This window comes from Leptonychotes weddellii, chromosome 12, assembly GCF_054177405.1.
Source record: "Leptonychotes weddellii isolate Sample4059 chromosome 12, ASM5417740v2, whole genome shotgun sequence".
In the NCBI taxonomy this organism is placed as follows: Eukaryota; Metazoa; Chordata; class Mammalia; order Carnivora; family Phocidae; genus Leptonychotes; species Leptonychotes weddellii.
In genome coordinates, this window is record NC_138380.1 from 60,361,882 (window position 1) to 60,380,722 (window position 18,841).

General features: G+C 42.0%; 1 protein-coding gene and 1 long non-coding RNA gene across 4 annotated transcripts in view; one reads left to right on the top strand and one right to left on the bottom strand.

Annotated features, from left to right (window-relative positions):
• The window catches only part of ASNS (asparagine synthetase (glutamine-hydrolyzing)), a 17,363-nt gene extending 14,095 nt beyond the window's left edge, over nt 1-3,268 (top strand). For all 3 annotated transcript variants that reach the window (XM_006743632.3, XM_031039480.2, XM_031039483.2), the window contains 5 exons: nt 312-418; nt 893-993; nt 2,083-2,164; nt 2,253-2,408; nt 2,926-3,268. In XM_006743632.3, the coding sequence (XP_006743695.2) occupies nt 312-418; nt 893-993; nt 2,083-2,164; nt 2,253-2,408; nt 2,926-3,135 (656 nt within the window). In that variant the 3' untranslated portion in view covers nt 3,136-3,268. The remainder of the gene's footprint in view (nt 1-311; nt 419-892; nt 994-2,082; nt 2,165-2,252; nt 2,409-2,925) is intronic.
• The window catches only part of LOC145716558 (uncharacterized), a 29,660-nt gene extending 24,221 nt beyond the window's left edge, over nt 1-5,439 (bottom strand). The window contains exon 1 of the long non-coding RNA XR_014139336.1: nt 5,304-5,439. This is a non-coding gene — a long non-coding RNA (uncharacterized LOC145716558). The remainder of the gene's footprint in view (nt 1-5,303) is intronic.
• Between the last annotated feature and the right edge of the window lie 13,402 nt (nt 5,440-18,841).

Here is an 18,841-nt window from a genome sequence, read left to right on the forward strand (position 1 = left end):
TTTTTTTAAAGATTTTATTTATTTATTTGACAGAGAGAGACACAGCGAGAGAGGGAACACAAGCAGGGGGAGTGGGAGAGGGAGAAGCAGGCTCCCCGCAGAGCAGGGAGCCCGATGCGGGACTCGATCCCAGGACCCTGGGATCATGACCTGAGCCGAAGGCAGTCGCTTAACCAACTGAGCCACCCAGGCGCCCCATGGAAACTACTTTATTAATACAGAGTTCAATCTAAGTAAAACTCAGTAGCTTCCAAAAGCCAAACAAAAGGTAGAGAGTTATGTTGACATGAACCATTTCTGTCTCTTCCAAGGTATGTACTTAGTTTCCAAGTACATTCGGAAGAACACAGATAGCGTGGTGATCTTCTCCGGAGAAGGCTCAGATGAGCTGACGCAGGGTTACATATATTTTCACAAGGTAAGCATTCTGAAATGGAGGGACATTGGTGCTAGGCTAGGAAAAGTGAACTATTTGAGTACTTGCTGTCCTCTCTTGTCACTATAGCCCTAACGCTTGAGTGTCTTGTGATGTAGTTGAGGAAACCAGATCATGTCTGCTCTGTATTCCTTTTGGGGGAGAAAGAAGTCTTCCTGGTGTCAGATAATCTGCATCCTTCAGAGCCAGTTGAGCATGAGAATCGCGCTTCTGATATTTCTTACTATCCTGTGGCAGCATGGTTATTGCCCACGGTGTCCATTTTATTGCCTGACGCTAACCATTGGGTGTGAAGGGAGGCCTGGTGTAGCACACAGGGACTCCCTTGGGTAGCTTTTTGTCTTACCCGCCCTTAGAGCGGGAATGTGGGAAAGACTGAGAAATAAAAACCGTTCTGTGTGCCCAAAGCAAAGCTGTTGGTATATTTGTAACTTCACCCGTTTGTTTGTAAAACAGGCTCCTTCTCCTGAAAAAGCTGAGGAGGAGAGTGAGAGGCTTCTGAAGGAACTCTACCTGTTCGATGTGCTCCGGGCAGATCGCACCACTGCTGCCCACGGGTAACCCATTAGTTTCAGAAGCAATCGTAAAGATAGCCTCAAAAATCATAAAGCTCAACGGCGGCTTATTTCTGTCGGTTTGTTATTTGTTGCAAAGTATGACTTTTTAGAGAAAACAAAGCTCGTCTCCTTCCAAGTGCTGCTGTGGCCCTGATGAGGGGACTGTCGGTTTAGACTGACTTTCTGTCTTTAAACACAGCGCCACTCTGCTGCCATCAGAATGGAGAGGGAAGGCAGATGCAGCTCTTTTTAAGACTTCTTAAGAGACGTAAAGATTATACAGCCCCACGAACCAAGTGTTGAGTGCCTGCCATCCCTGTTGGAGCCTGTGGTGACCATGGGTGGGCACGGGGCCATGAAGATCAAGAGTTTGGTTGGATTCTCTGAGACCACTTCTGGATGCCTGAAGTTGTCACTTTAGCTAGTCATGTTGGAGGATTCAAGACTCTTACTGTGCATGATAGACAACCGACATCAAATGTTTTAGTTGCTTCTACCAAATCAAACTTAGATTGGGAAATAATAGAAGATGGTGTGGGGAATGAACTGAATCCATGGTTATTATCCTATCCATTTGTCTTAACCAGAGTCACCAGGATTCAGGAAACATTGATGCGGCCTTTGATGAAACACTGTGGATCAGTGGTTTATATTGAATGTTGTATGTAAATTAGTCATTTAGTAGTCAACAATTTTGAATTCTTACGGTTTTTAATAAGACTTGAGAGATGGGCTCACCTGGAAAAGACTTTGAGGCAGAAAGGTATAGGAAAAGTACATTCTCAGTGATCAGGTCACTCATGATTCTTGCCTTTTTCTGCTTTTTGAGATGTGCATTTATTTGTTTGTAGAAGGGAAAGTAAAATTATTGGCAGGTTGTCTCACTCCCTAGATAATAAACATCCTGTTTTGAATGAGGATTTTTGCGTTCATGCAGTAGCGTAGGATAATCAGGAGGACTGCAAAGATGACTTTATCATCTTAACATTACTTAGAGGCTGGCTGAATTGCTAAGAAACTCTCAAGGAGAATCTAAATGGACAGGCACTAAATATCCATTTTGATTTAGATTTTCTTTTCCCCTTTAAGCCTTGAATTGAGAGTCCCCTTCCTGGATCATCGATTTTCTTCCTATTACTTGTCTCTGCCCCCAGATATGAGAATTCCCAAGGTAGGTGAATCAATTCAAGATAAAAAACTGTCTATTGATATTGAATATATTTGGAACTTTTACTGACGTTCCTTTGTTTTCATGTCAGAATGGGATAGAAAAACATCTCCTGAGAGAGACCTTTGAGGACTCCAACCTGATACCTAAAGACATTCTCTGGCGGCCAAAAGAAGCCTTCAGTGATGGAATAACCTCGGTTAAGAATTCCTGGTTTAGGATTTTACAGGAATATATTGAACATCAGGTATAATGTCATTAAAAATATTTTCTGGAATAGGACAATGTGTACATAGAGTTGTAATCGCTGTTCATTTTGTGTTTAGTTTAAATGTTTTGTGTGTTGGAGAAATTCTCGGTGAACAGTACTTTTATAGGAATTTCTTAAGATTTAAATAGCATGAAGGATTATGTAGTAGCATCTAGAATGGAGAGGGCAAGGGAGGAGACTTACCCATCATCACTGACCTTCATTTGCCACATTATTGCGTACCTGCTGGGGGCCAGACGTTATTAGGCATAAAAGAATAGAACACTCAGAGCCACCATCTAGTAGAGGTATTCACAAAAATGTTCCTTAAAAGTCACTGCAGCTGTGTATGTTATGGTATTTTAGCGTTTTCTATGTGAAAGGTGATTCAAAGGATCTCTTGGACAGTTTAGGGTCATGCCTTTCCATATCTTTGGCTGTCACCGTGAAACCACATTAAATGCAAGGGTTTCTAGGCCATTTAAAAAACCATTTTGCTTTTATGCTCTTCCAGGTTGATGACGCAATGATGGCAGTGTCGGCCCAAAAATTTCCCTTCAACACTCCTAAAACTAAAGAGGGCTATTACTACCGTCAAATCTTCGAACGCCACTACCCGGGCCGGGCCGACTGGCTGACCCATTACTGGATGCCGAGGTGGATCAACGCCACTGACCCTTCAGCCCGCACTCTGGCCCATTACAAGGCCGCTGCCAAAGCCTAGGGCTGTCTGCGCAAGTCAGTGCAAGGAAACGTTCCTCTTGCAGAGAGCAGGGCCTGGGGGCAGGAGGGGAGCGGTGAGCGTCAGCCACTCAGGCTCCCTGGGCCTGAGAAAAAATAAAAGTCTTAAATCAGAACCACTGCTGTGGTCGCTTGTGCTCACACAGCCCCTTCGTTAGAGGTAACTGGAAGCTGAGCGGCTTTCACTGTTCTCCCATAAGGTAGAGAGTGGGCCCAGGAAAGGGGGAAGCAGGGTGACGTTTTCAGGCAGTCACAGGTGCTGTCAGGCCGCTTTAGAAGCCTTGGGCCTCGTGCCAACGTGGCTCCCTGCCCGTCCTGGCCTCCTCTTCGTGTGGCCGCCTCCCAGCTTCCCTCTCGGTGCTTTCTGTATTCCCAGTAGCTGGCCAGGCCGCCTCCACCGGGCCGAGGCCCTCGCAGACGGCCAGGACAGCTCTATTTTACTAAATAGCAATTCTTACTTTCTTTTTGTCTGTGGAGCCAACACCTCTTCTGGAACTGTTGTTCTAGGTCAGAGGTCAGCGAGCTCTCAAGGGACAGTAGTAGTGCAGGCTTTGCAGCCCTCTGTTGGAACTGTTAGACTCTCTGGAGTGTAAAGCCATAGATAATATGCAAAGAAGCAGGGATGGCTATGTTCCAGTCAAAGTTGATCAAAGGCAGTGGGCTGGATTCGGCCTGTGGGCCCTAGTTTGTAGAGCCCTATTGTAGGGAAACAACTCCAACCAAGCACTTCTGATCAAAGGAAAATGCATTCTAAGTGAGAAAAGAGACAGTATAACAAGGAAACATTCAGTGAATAAGTAGAAGATTCTCATTTGAATGCTCATTTGTTGTTTAGGGACAGCATTTTGAAATACATTATAAAGATGGATTCCGTTTAGTAGGAACTTTTGAAGAGGAAGGTGCTGGTGTGCAGGTCAACGTAAGAATGCAGTCGGTTAAGTGTCTGCCTTCAGCTCAGTTCATGATTCCGGGGTCCTGGGATCGAGCCCCGCATTGGGCTCCTGGCTCAGTGGGGAGCCTGCTTCTCCCTCTGCCTGCCACTCCTGCTTGTGCAGGCGTGCTCTGTCCCTCAAATAAAATCTTAAAAAAAAAAAAAAATGCTTGATGGGAAGAGCTAGTAGGCCTGGAGTTGAGCTGGCAAGTTGGGAGATGGGGACTGTCTGAGGTGAGAGGCCCTCACTTAATAATCTTAAAATGTCTCTAGAAAGCTGAGGAAATGTCCCGAGTTAATATTGGATGACTCAATGATAATCCTGTATCTGTAGGTGCTCCAAGCGCTCAAACCTAGCGTGATTTGGCTCCCGGCAAACCTATCCATGGTAAAGCCGCACCCCACCAAGCTAAGGGACTCCAGGAGTGCATGGGAAACAAGGTAATAGCCGGCAGCCTACACGGCAGGATTCAGGGATGCCACAAACCACGAACTGCTAGGTCTTGAGCGTAGGAGTTTGGCCCTAGATTTTTTACTTTCGTGACCGAGAGCTGACATATACAGATACCACCTGAAAGCAGAGGTACTCCGTTCAGCCAGCTTCGGAGGCGTGACTTCAGCCCTGCAGGTTAACCCTAACTAAGCAACTCTCTGGATGTCAAACCACACACAAGCTCTACTGAAGGTTCTTGGCACATGGTATAAAGTCAGCCTCTTCTTTTGCAACTAAGAAACGGTAGCCCCTGGGGCATATGCATGGGACTCAACGATTAGGTACCGGCCAAGCCTGTTTGCCTGGCCCACCCTGGTATTGGTGACGCCGTGCTAAGGAGACCTGTAGTTTCTAGTCCGCACAGCACCGCTAGCAACAGATAATCCAGTCCCTCACCAGAAACTAAAAGATTTTTAGCTCCTACCGTCCTGCCGTTTCAGCCTCATGCCGGTACCCTAATGGATGGTGTACCCCTTCACAGGTTTGTTTCACCTTGCCTTCATACATAACAAAAACGGTACTCTGGAGTTTGGGTCATGATAAATTCCACAGAAGAAGAAAAACCACCTAACTGCTACCACTGCTTCAAATAGTTTGAACATTTTCTTGCAGAGCTCTTGCTACAAAGGCACAGTTGTACATACGCAAGTGCAAGTACGTAGTCGTGGTTACATAGGCTTCAAGGTTTCTTCAACCCTTCACAAGGAAATGACAAAAGGGGACTCACCCTGAGCCTACCAGTGTCACACTGTTGCAGGAATATCTTGTTGAGGCCGTGGAGGTAGAGCGTGCTCCTTAATTCCTCTTGTCTTGGGGTTGCCGTAGTCTGGTCTGGCGTCTGAGATAACAGATCCTTGGCTTGGGTCCCCACGAGAGGGAAAAGCTGGCCACAGAAAGGTGGTTCCGTATGATTCTACCTGTACATTGGATCAGTCACTAACACAAAGCACATAGCTACCAACTGTTCTAAGTTCCTTGTGTTAACTCAGTGAGTTTACCCACACTCTGAGGAAGTATGGCAGATACGGTTTTCTAAAAACGGCCACAGCGGTATTTCTGGTCCCACAGACTCTTCCAGACCCTAGCTGCTACTCTGAGGAGGCAGTCTATTTCCCTTCTTGAGCCTGGGCAGGATTTCAAGATGGCCTTGACTAGCTGAATCCAGTAGAAGTGACGCTGTGACTTCTGATGCTGGGTCACAAAAGGTAGTTTAGCTTATGCTTTCTGCCTCTCAGTGCATGTTGTAAGGAAGCCCGGGCCACAGGACAGTCCTCGTGTAAGAGTTAAGGCTGACAGCTCCCACCAAGGTCTCTGTCGACAGCCAACATCAATCACCAGGTGTGTGAATAAACTTCTAGATGATTCCAGCACCTACTCTTGAGTCTTCAGCTGAGGCCCCAGTCATGGGATAAGCCATCCCTGCATGCTATGTCCAATTCCAGATTCATTATTCCTTGAGTGTAATAAATGGATGTGTGACACCATCCCCTTTTATGTGGTTTCTTACACAGGTTCAGTAACTGGAACAGATAAGCCCCAGTGTCCCTATTTTATACAGGTTAAATCAATCGCTCAGTCATTCAGCTAATTGCGAAGTAGTGGAGCTCCAAGTCACTTGACAGATTGGCTCCAGAGCCTTTGTGGTGTTCTCTGCTGACTATCCCTTCCCCTGTGAAACTACAGCCAGGGTCTCTGCTGTGAATTAGACTGAGGGAAAGGACCCCCTCTCAGCTTGAGAGCAAGGTTACCTGCCAGGAGACCACAGGGATGCTAAGCATTTTCTAAAATGGGATAGAGTAGATGATGAGAAGTTTCCAAATTTTCAGTGCATTACCACAAGTGAAGTTATTTCTTGCCTGAACTGTATGTTCATCCGGGTCTCTGGAGCTCTGCTCATCACTGAAGGGGCTATAATCACTCTGGGACCCAGGCTGAAGGAAGCATAATCCTGACACATGCTTCCATGACCAGCAAGGCAGGGGATGGAGCAAATGGTGAATCATGTACCGAAACTCAGAATTTCCACCCTGAAGTGACATACTACTTTTTCTTACATGTTCAGTGCCGAAGCAAGTCATGCGGCAGGTACATGTACCAGAAAGGAGAGCAGTACTAATGACTCCTCAAATCCACCCTTCAGTCACCACATATTCAGCTCCCTTTCTTTTCTACATCCACATATACTCATCCCCTTTTCAAGAGTGACAACCCCCCACATTCCACTTTGTCATGGCCATAAGCCCAGAGCTAAGATTCTGAGTGTTGTACCCATATGGGAGTCTGTTTCAGGTGGCACCTTTTCGTGAACTGAGAAGAAAAGTTATCTGTTCCCCACCTGTTCAATATATAATAGGGCAGGAGTAGAATAACAACAAAACACATACGCTTTTCAAAAAGGATAGAATGGGAGCCATACAGCAAACCCTAAGTGGTAGCAAATCTGACACCCTGCTCTCCAGATATTTTGAAGGCCCTCACCTTGGGTCTCCAGCAAAAAATTGCCCCTCAACCATCAGGCAGGGGTGAAAGAGCTGAGAAAATCAATGCCTGAGCATAAGGTGAGAAATGGGGAGCACTCTGAACGGGAAGGCTAATTGCCAGCAATAAAACTAATTTGACTCATGCCATCATAATTATGGTTACCCAGCATATTGATCACCCTTCCCGAGTCTGACCCATCCTGCTCTAAAAGCTACAATCTTCCCAAGAGCCCCATAAGGTATGTACTATTGAGCTCATCCACATTTTATGGACGAGTAAAGTGATACTCAGGTATTCTGTCATATATCCAAGTTCACATAACTAGTAAGTAATCCAAATGGGATATTTGACCCCAGGTCCCAGGGTTGTATTTAACCCCTACTCTGTGTTACCTTTCAAAAGATTATTGAATTATTTGCATGGAAAAATATAATTCCCGAAATTTTCTCTACTTCTGTATTTTTAATGGGATTGTATATCCCATTTTATGGGTAGTTCATAAGTTATTTAACACATCTAATTTAAGCATGAGAATTTTTTTAATTTTAAAAGTGTTTAATGAACACACATAAGCACACATCACTTGTGTAATTGAGATCTTCTGTGATTGAGAGCTAATATGACTTAGATCTTATGTGAACTCTTACCTGATTTCAACCCTAGCTAGCCAGTAAAAGGATGCCAAGGAATTAGTTCATAGTCCTTTGTGCAACTTGGAGAATTTTTAATGATGCTAGAAAAAAAAAACTATACTCAAATTGTTGGTATATTTTAGAGAAAAAACTATACTCAAATTGTTGGTATATTTTAGAAACTGGTGGTTGCGGTAGAAAATACTTGATTTCTGAGGACTAATATAATACATAAAACCACAAGGTGGCAGCCACAACACACTGATTTTTCTCTCCAGGCAATTTTTAATGCATTTCTCCAACTTAGTGGTGGGGACAAATTATTTTATGCCAAGTTGGAGAGATAACATGCTGATTTCATAGAATAAATCCCAGCATGGAAGCTCAACAGTTTGTTATAATTAGTGAGCAGTTTTAACTTGTTAACAGCATATGACTGTTGTATAGGCCAGTATGAACTTATATATTTTTCTGAACCTTTCATGTTCCTCCTTTGATCCACCTTGTAAAAAGTATGTCCTTAAAAGGAAAGATCTTTTATACTCTCAAGGTAAGAAGGAATGTGGACAACCCCAAATCTGTTTTTATTTGCCTCTTGAATATAATCAATCTACCTGGGAACTGTCATTTTCATAACTGCCTACTGCAGCTAGCCCTGACTCTCTCGGTGTATTCTTAGCCAGACAAAAGACAACACCTTGTACTGACCACTTTATGTACTGACAACTGTCAGCTAACACTGATCTAAGACCAAGCCAGTTGTCTAAGATAATCCTGAGAGGTACCCACTGCTGTTGTCATCCCCATATTACGGACCAAAAAAATGGAATGTACAGGCACAGCCTAGACCTTGAAAGAGCGGTCAACTCGTGGCCAATGGAATTATCTGTTGATTAGAATGAATACCACAGAAAAGAGTTCTTGATTAGCAAGGCGACAGAAACTTGGTGAGCCCTCACATAATGACCACTAGGCTGTGCAACGAGTGTCTTCGCGAGTTCTTACAAACAGAAGTAGTAACTTCTGTTCTCTAACTTTATGCTTTGAGGTTGAGCTCACCAATAGAGGTTTTAGTGAGAATGTTAGAAATTCTGGAGCAGGGGTTTTGAAAGTGGAAAGTTAGGGAAGAATCCTGGATTTCTGTTTGTCTGTTTCAGGGAGTGAGAAGAAAACAGTTGAATGATTCAGGGCACCTGGGGGGCTCAGTCGGTTAAGCGTCTGACTCTTGATTTTGGCTCAGTCGTGATCTCAGGGTTGTGAGATGGAGCCCCTTGTCAGGCTCCTTGCTCAGCATGGAGTCTGCTTGAGATTCTCTCTCTCCCTCAGCCCCTCCCCCAGCTCATGCATGCTTGTGTGCTCGCTCTTGCTTGCTCTCTCTTTTTTTTTTTTTTTTAAGATTTTATTGAGAAAGAAAGAAAAGAATAATTCATGACTGGATAAAGTGGCAGGGTTTCTGAGGCTATGCATCAACTGATCAGATGAAATTTTATGAACTACTGGTTTGGGATCTTTGCTAAAACACGCCAAACACAACATTATCTCAATCCTATTATGTTATCACTAAATGAAGCCACATTCTGTTTTATTTGGCACTGAGGTGGTCAGGGTTGTGTGTCTCTCAAATGACCACAAGATGGAGCAAGACAATCAATATTCAGCCAAATAATGTTCCACAAGATTTTAGGGAGGAATTTTTTGGTCCGTTTTAACTCTGAGTTCTATGTTCGTGTGTGTGTACACATTTGTGGTTTAGCACTTTTTTGTGGTAATAGATTAAAACCACACCCCCCCACGTAACAACCTTGAAAACATCTTGGTCATAAGGTACCACGTGGTATGTCCTACACCATCACCAAAATTACACAGCTGAGAGGGAAAGTTGCTAAGAAAGTAGAACCTCCAAGCTTTCATCACAAAGAATTTTTTTCTTTGTAACTGTATAAAGTGACGGATGTTAACTAACCTTATCATGGTAATGACTCTCAATATATGTATGTCACGTCATTATGCTATACATGGCTAAACTTATACAAAATTGTATGTCAGTTATAGCTCAATACAAGTGAAAAAAATAGCTCAGAGGAGCTGGGCAGGTGTTAACGGTGAAGCCAGCCTGGGCTGGGACCCTGGATTGCTGTGAAGGACCAGGCCATTATAGGGCACTGCTGTTCCTTATATCCAACCTTTCCATGCAATGGGCAATACTGCTGTTCTGTAAGAGAATCCAGAAATCTTGATTTTTAAATATTAGTTTTTAAATCTCTTGATTTTGGCAGTTTTGATCTTAGACGGTGACATAGAAGGCTCCTGAACTCACCTCCCACCGAGTCTACAGCTACACAAGGAAAAATTCCCTCTGAAAGAAATCCAGCTGAATGACTCCTACATGTCAGTCAAACAAGGAAAAAAACCACGCACATTGAAATGGGTAGGGAAGCCTGCCCCATGCTATCATCGTAAGCCCCACCCAGCACAGTGACATATAATTGGGGGGAAACTCACAACTCAGTTTCTTCCTGAGAAGTAGAGCCTGTGGGCCCAACATCTAGCTCCTCAACTTTGAAGACTTCCACCTAAGGGATGGGCCCCCGGAACACCAAGCTCTGAAAGTCAGTGAGGCTTGTGTCCATGAGACCCACAAGATTATAGCAAATGAAGAAGCAGTTTATAAATGGCTCATTAAGACTCATCAAGGCTATCTCCACAGTGCTCAGCACAAAAAAAGCAGACATAACACTTGTCTGTCTGTCTTTTTCTAAAGGATATATTTGCGTATCTTAAAAAAGCTGCAGCCTGAGGGTCAGGCTCCTAATTTAGCACATACCAAGAGGGTTTGCAATAGGGAAGGCCATCTCCATGTTCTCCCTCTGCTCTGCTCCAGACGGCCAGGGTCTCCTTGGAAAGAGCTTGTGCACATGTATGGTGCCCTGGCTTTTGCCTGTTACCCAGATGATGCACCCTTTGATTGCCTGGCTCTGGGGGCCAGGGTGGCTTACATGCAGAGATTCAGTGGAACTGTAACAAACAAACAAACATCTTGACCCAGCTACCCACCCTCCCTTGATGCAGAGGCAGTAGACAGAAACTCATTTCCCATCCTTCCCCTGAAGGAGGTATATTTGTATATTTTAAAGGCTGCTGCCTGAGGGCCTAACTTTTAATCAGCCTACATCTAGGCACTGACTGAGATCCTCCCCTTTTTAGCACTCCCTCAACTGCTGGGAGCCACTAAGAACCAAGAAGCCTGTGTGGACAATCATAAAGTTTTGAGAGAACAACCAAGAGCTCAATCTGGGCTGGTAGATAAGATTCATTGCCTACATAAGAACCTCTGTCAAGACTGGGAGACAGAGATGTTCTAGCTAATGCATAGGAATCAACACAGAGAGCTAAGAAAAATGAAGAAATGGAGAAATATGATCCCAACAAAAGAACAAGATAAAACTCCAGAAACAGACCTTAACTAATACGTAGTTCAAAATAATGGTCATAAAGATATTCACTGAGGTGAGGAGAATGACGCATGAAGAAAGTGAGAATTTTCTATCTCAACAAAGAGAGAAAAATATAAGTACCAAACAGAAATCACAGAGCTGAAGAATACAATAAATGAAGTGGAAAATTTAATAGAGGGGTCCAATAATAGACTAGATGAAATGGAAGAAAGGATTAGCAAACTGGAAGACAGGGCAGTAGAATTTATAAAAATCAGAGGAGAAAAAGAAAACAAAAAGGATGAAAAGGAATGGAAATAGCTTGGGACACCATCAAGTGGACCAATATTCACATTATAGGGGTCCCAAAAGGAGAAGAGAGAGAGAGAGAGAAAGGGGCAGAAAGCTTTTTCAAAGAAATAGTGTCTGAAAACTCTTCCAACTTGGGGAAAGAAACAGACATCCAGATCCAGGAAGCTCTAAGAGTTTCAAATAAGATGAACTGAAAAGACCCACATCAAGACACATTATAATTAAATTGTCAGTAGTTAAAAACAAGGAGATGACATCAGGAAGATGGAAGGTTAAGAGGTTCCAATGATTGTCTTACCTTATACACACACAGACACACACACACACACACACTAAATAAGTACACCAAAGAAGATAGTTCAGGGAAAGCTCTCGACTCCAAAGTAGCAGCAAAACCCTGCAGAGATTAAAAAAAAATAGTAATAATAAAGAGTGGCTGTATAGAAAAGTACAGGAAGCCTATTACTTGTGTCACAGTCAAGAACAGGTTGACACCAGGAAGAATCCTTTCAGAAGAATTTTACCCCACTGGACAGAGGAGAGCAGGAGAACCCCAGCAAGCCTCATCACTGTGCTACAAAGGTCTCTCAGAGTCTTCACCAATGCTGATCCCAGCGGACAGAGCTGCCTCAGAATCCACCCTCCCCTGCACTGTGTTTACTCCCAAAGGCTGGAGCTGCCCCTGCTGTGAGACCTGCCCTCTGGAGCCCAAGTTGCTGCTGTGCCCCAGTCTCCGGGAGTGGGAAGCCACAGCACCTTGTCATATAGAGCACCAGAACTGCTATTGCCTTGCATCCCACTCCAACCCCAGGCTGTGGCTTTGTCCCATCTTAGCAGAGCAGCCTCTGCTGTTCTGAGGCCCACACCCTGGGTCCCAAGTCATTCTTTGACCTACATTATTGGGGCCATCCTGTCTTTGCCCTGAGCCCAGCCCCCCAGGTCCCAGGTCATGGCTCTGAACCCTCATTTCTGGAAATGGGCTGCTGCAGCTGTGAACCCCATCCCCTCAACCCCCCCAAATCCCAAGGTGCAACTCAACTGACATTGCAGTTGCTGCTGCTGCCCTGAGACCCGTACCCTGTCCCAGTTCACAGCTCTCTGAACCCTCCTTGTTGGACTGGGCTGCTGCCTCCCTGAGCCTCACCCCCTGGGTCCCAGGTCATGGCCCTGACCCATAATTTCCCGGGGTGCTTCTGTTGCCCTGAACCCCACCCCACAGGCCCCAGGTTCTGGCTTTGAACTCTTACTGCCAGAGGGAGTGCTGCCCCTGCTCTGAGCTCAGCTCCCCAGGTCCCGATATGTGGCTTCAGTAAATAACCACCAGGGTTCTGCTGCTGCTATCTTTTGATTGCCCTTGGGGCCAGAGTTGGGACTTTGACCCACTATCTCCAGGCTGTGCTGCTACTGCACCCTACCCTCTGGGTCCCAGCCACTGCTGCACCTTGTCATCCCAGGACCCACGCTGCTGCTGAATTCCATCCTCCTTTGGCCAGAGTCACTTCGGTGAGCCCCCGAGCCCCCAAGTCCTGGTTTCACGGGAGACCTACACATGCCCACCCCTTAGCTACCAGTGACACAACTGCAGCAAGAGTATCTGTGCTCCAGGACTGGGGTGCTGTGCTAGTTCCATGTTGCCTGATTCCAGGACTCTGGCTCGGATCCTGCTCTGAGCCTCAGCATGCCAGGCCAGGTGCTGAGAAGGGTCCCCTTGACAAGAATGTCCTTCCAGGGGCAAGAAAAGAGAACAGAAAGATCCCAGGAGCTTTTGCTTCTGATGATCCCATAGCCCTCCCTGCTACTGACACCTGTAGGACCTCCACAGTATCGGCCACCGAAGATTCCGGTAGTCTGGCCAATGCTATTCTCAGCTGATGGAGCTGCAGGAAGACTACGCCACTATACCTTCTCAGGAACCAAAGATACTGCATCCCACCCAGCCAATACCCTCCCAGCCACTTCCAGGTGGAAGTCTTTTCCCACCAAGGATAGTATGAAAAGGCTTCAAGAGGTGACTACACCATCAAATGCACAGGATCAATTCAAAACCATCAGAAAGATTAAAAAAACAAGGAAACAATACTACAAAAGGAACACAATTTTCCAGTTACTGACCTAATCTCCCCGAAATGGAGATCTATGAGTTATCTGAAAAAGAATTCAAAATAATTATTTTAAGAAAGTTCAGAGAGATTCATGAGAACATAGTAAGTCAGTGAACTTATGAACAAAATGAGATAGAAACAGGAAAGGAATATAAAAAATTCTGGAGCTGAAGAGTACAACGAATGCAATGAAAAAAATGCAGTAGAGAGCTTCAACAGCAGGCACAATTAGGCAGAAAAAATGATCTGTGAGTTTGAAAACAGATCTCTTGATATTACCCAGTTGGAGGAAATTCAAGAAATTAGAAGGAAAAGAGTGAAGAAAGCCTACCTGTATTATGGGAAACCAACAAGTAAAATAATATTCATATTATGGGAATCTTAGGAAGAAGAGGGAGGGAGAAGGGGACAGAAATCTTAAAGAAAAAATAGCTAAATTTCCCAAATATAGAAAGCAATATGGCCATCTAGGTACATGAAGGTCAAAGATCCCCCAAACAGACTAAATACAAAGATATCTTCACCAAGTCACATTATAATTAGGCTCTCAAATATCAAGGACAGAGTTTTTAAGACAGCAAGAGACAAAAGAAGTATCAAATACAAAAGGGTCCTGATAAGGCAACCCACAGATTTATCAGCAGAAAGCTTATAGACCAGGAAAGAAGGGAAGGATATGTTCAAAATGCTCAAAGAAAAAAAACTTATCCAAGACCCAGCAAAATTGTCATTCAGAAATAAAGGCGAGATAAAGACATTTCCAAACAAAGAAATTGGAATTTCTCACCAATATACCTGCCATACAAAAAAAATGCTACAGGGAGTTAAAGCTGAAATGAAAAGACACTAAACAGCAACATGAAAACATGAAAATATAAAATATAAGATTCACTGGCAAAGGTACATATATAGTCAAATTTAACTCTAATACTGCAATGGTGGTGATAAATCACTTCAAACTCTAACATATAGGTTAAGACACAAAAGTGTTGAAATAATTATTGTTACAATATTACATTAATGGATACACAATGTAAAAAGATATTAATTGGTACATCAACATAAATTTTGGGGGCATGAATAATGAGTAGAAAATTTTAATGCAATTGAAGTGAAGTTGTTACTAACTTAAAATAGGAGTTTGTTACTATAAGATTTATTATAAAAGCCTCATGGTAACCACAGAGCAAAAACCTGTAAGAGACACAAATGATAAAGAAAAAGAGCCAAAGCACACTAGTACAAATAATCATCAACTCACAAAGAAAAAGAGCAAGATAGGAAGAAAGAAGAAGGGAACTACAAAACAATCAGAAAGCAATTAACAAAATGGCAATAGTAAGTCCTTACCTATCAAAAATTATTCTAAATATAAATGGCTTGAATTCTCCAGTTAAAAGACACAGTGACTGAATGAATTATACGGTGTCTCTAATAAGAGACTCACTTAAGCTTTATAGACATTCATTGGCTGAAAATGAAAGGAACGAAAAAGATATTCCATGCAAATGGAAACCATAAGAGAGCAAGGGTAACTATACTGATAATATACTTAAACAAGACAGTAGGTCAAAAACTGTAACAGGAGTAAAAAAAAAAAAAGATTATACAAATGATAAAGAGGTCAATTCTAGGCACCCAATACTAAAGCACCAAATTATATAAAACGACTGTTAATAGATCTGAAGGATAAAACAGACAGCAATGCAATAATAACAGGGCACTTCAATACCCTATTTTCAACAATAGATAAATCATCCAGACAGAAAATCAATAAAGAAATAATGGATTCAAATCACACTTTAGACCAAATATACCTATCAGACGTATACCAGAACATTCCATCCGACAGCAGCAGAAGACGCATTCTTCTCAAGTGCACACAGAATATTTCCGGGCTAGATTACATAATAGGCCACAAAACAAGTCTTACTAAAATTAAGAGCACTGAAACCATACCAAGTACCTTCTCCTATGACAGTGGCATAAAAGTAGAAGTCAATAATAGGACAAAAGCTGGAAAGTTCACAAGTGTGTGAGATTAAACAACATGTTACTGAAAAACTAATGAATCAAAGAAGAAATCAAAAGGGAAATCAACGGAAATCTGAAAACAAATGAAAATGGAAGCATAATATATCAAAACCTGTAGGATACTGCAAAAGTACTTCTAAGAGGGAAGTTTATAGTAATGAACATCTATATTAAGAAACAAGAGAGATCTCAAATCAACAACCTTACATCTCATGAAACTAAAAAAGAATAAACTAAGCTCAATGTAAGCAAAATGAAGAAAATAACAAAGATCAGAGCATAAAGAGATGGAGACCAGAAAATGGCAATGAAACTATGAACGGATTTTTTGAAAGACAAAAAAAAAAAAAAAGTTAACAAACCTTCAGCTAGATTAACTGAGATGAAAAGATAGAGGACTCAAATAAAATCAGAAATGAAAGACGAAATATTACAACTGATAACACAAAAATACAAAGGATTATGAGACACTATGAATAATTATACATTAACAAACTGGATACCCTAGAATAAGTGGATAACTTTTTAGGAACATACAACCTATCAAGATTGTATCATGAAGAAATATAAAATCTGAACAAATTACTAGTAAGGAGATTGAATTAGCGATCAAAACTTCCCAATGAAGAAAAGCCCAGGCCTAGATGGTTTTAGCAGTAACTTTTACCAAACATTTAAAGAATAATTAACATCAATCCGTTTCAAACTCTTCCAAACATTTGAAGAAAAAGAAACACTCCCAAACTCATCTTACAAGGCCAGCATTACCCTGATACTAAAGCCAGATAAGGATGCTACAAGAAAAGATAATTACTGGCCAATATCCCTGGTGAACACAGATGCAAAAGTTCTCAAAAAATATTAGCAAACTGCATTCAACAACACATTAAGATGATCATCGACCATGATTAAGTGGGAATTATCCCTGGGATGCAAGGAAAATTCAACATCCTCACATCAGTCAATGTGGCTGACTTTCACTAGAAAGTGAAGGATAGAAGCCATATGAACATCTCAATAAATGCAAAAAAGTATTTGACAAAATATAATTTTATGATAAAAACACTCAGCAAATTGGGGGCGCCTGGGTGGCTCAGTCGTTAAGCGTCTGCCTTCGGCTCAGGTCATGATCCCAGGGTCCTGGGATCGAGCCCCGCATCGGGCTCCCTGCTCAGCGGGAAGCCTGCTTCTCCCTTTCCCACTCCCCCTGCTTGTGTTCCCTCTCTCGCTGTCTCTCTCTGTCAAATAAATAAACAAAATCTTTAAAAAAAAAAAAAAAACACTCAGCAAATTGAGTAAGAAGTAATGTTCCTCAGCATAATAAAGGCCATATACAATAAGCACATAGCTAACATCATGCTCAACAGTGAAATGTGAAAATCCTTTCCTCTAGATTAGGAATAAGACAAAGATGCTCACTCTCACCATTTCTATTCAACATAGTACTGAAAATCGTAGCCATGGAAATTAGGCAAGAAAAAGAAAAACATCTATATCATAAAGAAAAATGAAATAGTCTCTGCAGATAACATGTTTATACATATAAAACCTTAAAGATGTCATGAAAAAATCATTAGAATAAATAAATTTAGTAAATTTGCAGCATACAAAATCAACATACAGAAATCAGTTGCATTTCCATATGCTAAAAACAAACATTCTAAAAGAATAATTAAGAAAGCAATCCCATTTACAATCATATTAAAAACAATAAAGTACTTAGGAATAAATTTAAATAAGGAGGTGAAAGACCTGTACATGGAACACTATAAGACACTGATGAAGGAGATTGAAGAAGACACATAAATGAAAACATATCCCATGTTCTTAAATTGGACAAATTAATATTGTAAAAGTAATAACACTACCCAAAGTGATCTACAAATTCAATGCAATCCCAATCAAAACCCCAATGGCATTTTTCACAGAAATAGAGAAAACTTTCCTAAATTTTATTTGGACTTAAAAAATACCCTGGATGGCCACTGTGATCTTGAGAAAGAAGAACAAGGCTGGACGGACGCATCATGCTTCATGACTTCAAACTATATTACAAGGGAGAGTAATCAAAACAGTAAGGTACTGGCATAAAAACAGGCATGTAGACCAGTAGAACGAATAGACTACACACAAACCCATGCATATATCATCAACTAAGTTTTGACAAGAAGATCAAGAACACAAAATGAGTAAAGGATAGTCTCTTCAATAAATGGTCCTGGGAAAACTGGATCTCCATTTACAAAAGAATGAAAATGAAACTGGACCACTGTTTTATCCAACTCCTAAAAATCAATTTGAAATGGATCAAAGACTTAAATGTAAGAACTGAAACCATAAAACTCCTAGGAAAAAACATAGAGAAAATTCTTGACCTTGATCTTGGCAATGATTTCTTGGATAAGACACCCAAAGCACCGGCAAAAAAGGCAAAAACAAACAAGTGGAACTACATCAAACTAAAAAGCTTCTGCACAGCAAAGGAAACTATCAACAAAATGAAAAGACAATCTATGTAATGGGAGAAAGTATTTGTAAATCATTTGCCCAATAAGGGGTTAATATCTAAAATATATAAGGGATTCATACAACTCAATAGCAAACAATATGGTTAAAAATTGGGCAGAGGTGGGCGCCTGGGTGGCTCAGTTGGTTAAGCGACTGCCTTCGGCTCAGGTCATGATCCCGGAGTCCTGGGATCGAGTCCCACATCGGACTCCCGGCTTGGCGGGGAGCCTGCTTCTCCCTCTGACCCTATCCCCTCTCATGCTGTTTCTTTCTCTCTCTCTCTCTCTCAAATAAATAAATAAAAAATTAAAAAATTAAAAAAAAAATTGGGCAGAGGATCCGAATAGACAGTGTTCCAAAGAAGATATACAAATGGTCAACAGATACTTGAAAAAGTGTTGAACATCACTGATCATCAAGGAAATGCACACCAAGACTATAATGAGATATCACCTCACACCTGTTAGCATGGCTATCATCAAAAAATGAGATAATAAGTGATGATAAGGATATGGAGAAAAAGGAACTCTTATGTGCTCTGTTGGTGGGAATATAAATCGTTGCAACCACTATGGAAAAAGGGTGGAGGTTTATCAAAAAATTAAAAATAGAGCTACCATGATCCAGCAATTCTACTTCTGGTTATTTATGTAATAAAAACATTTTAAGATTTATTTATTTGGGAGAGAGAGGGAAAGAGAGAGAGTGTGCATGAGCAGAGAGGGAAGAGGTAAAGGGAGAGGGAGAGTCTTTTTTTTTTTT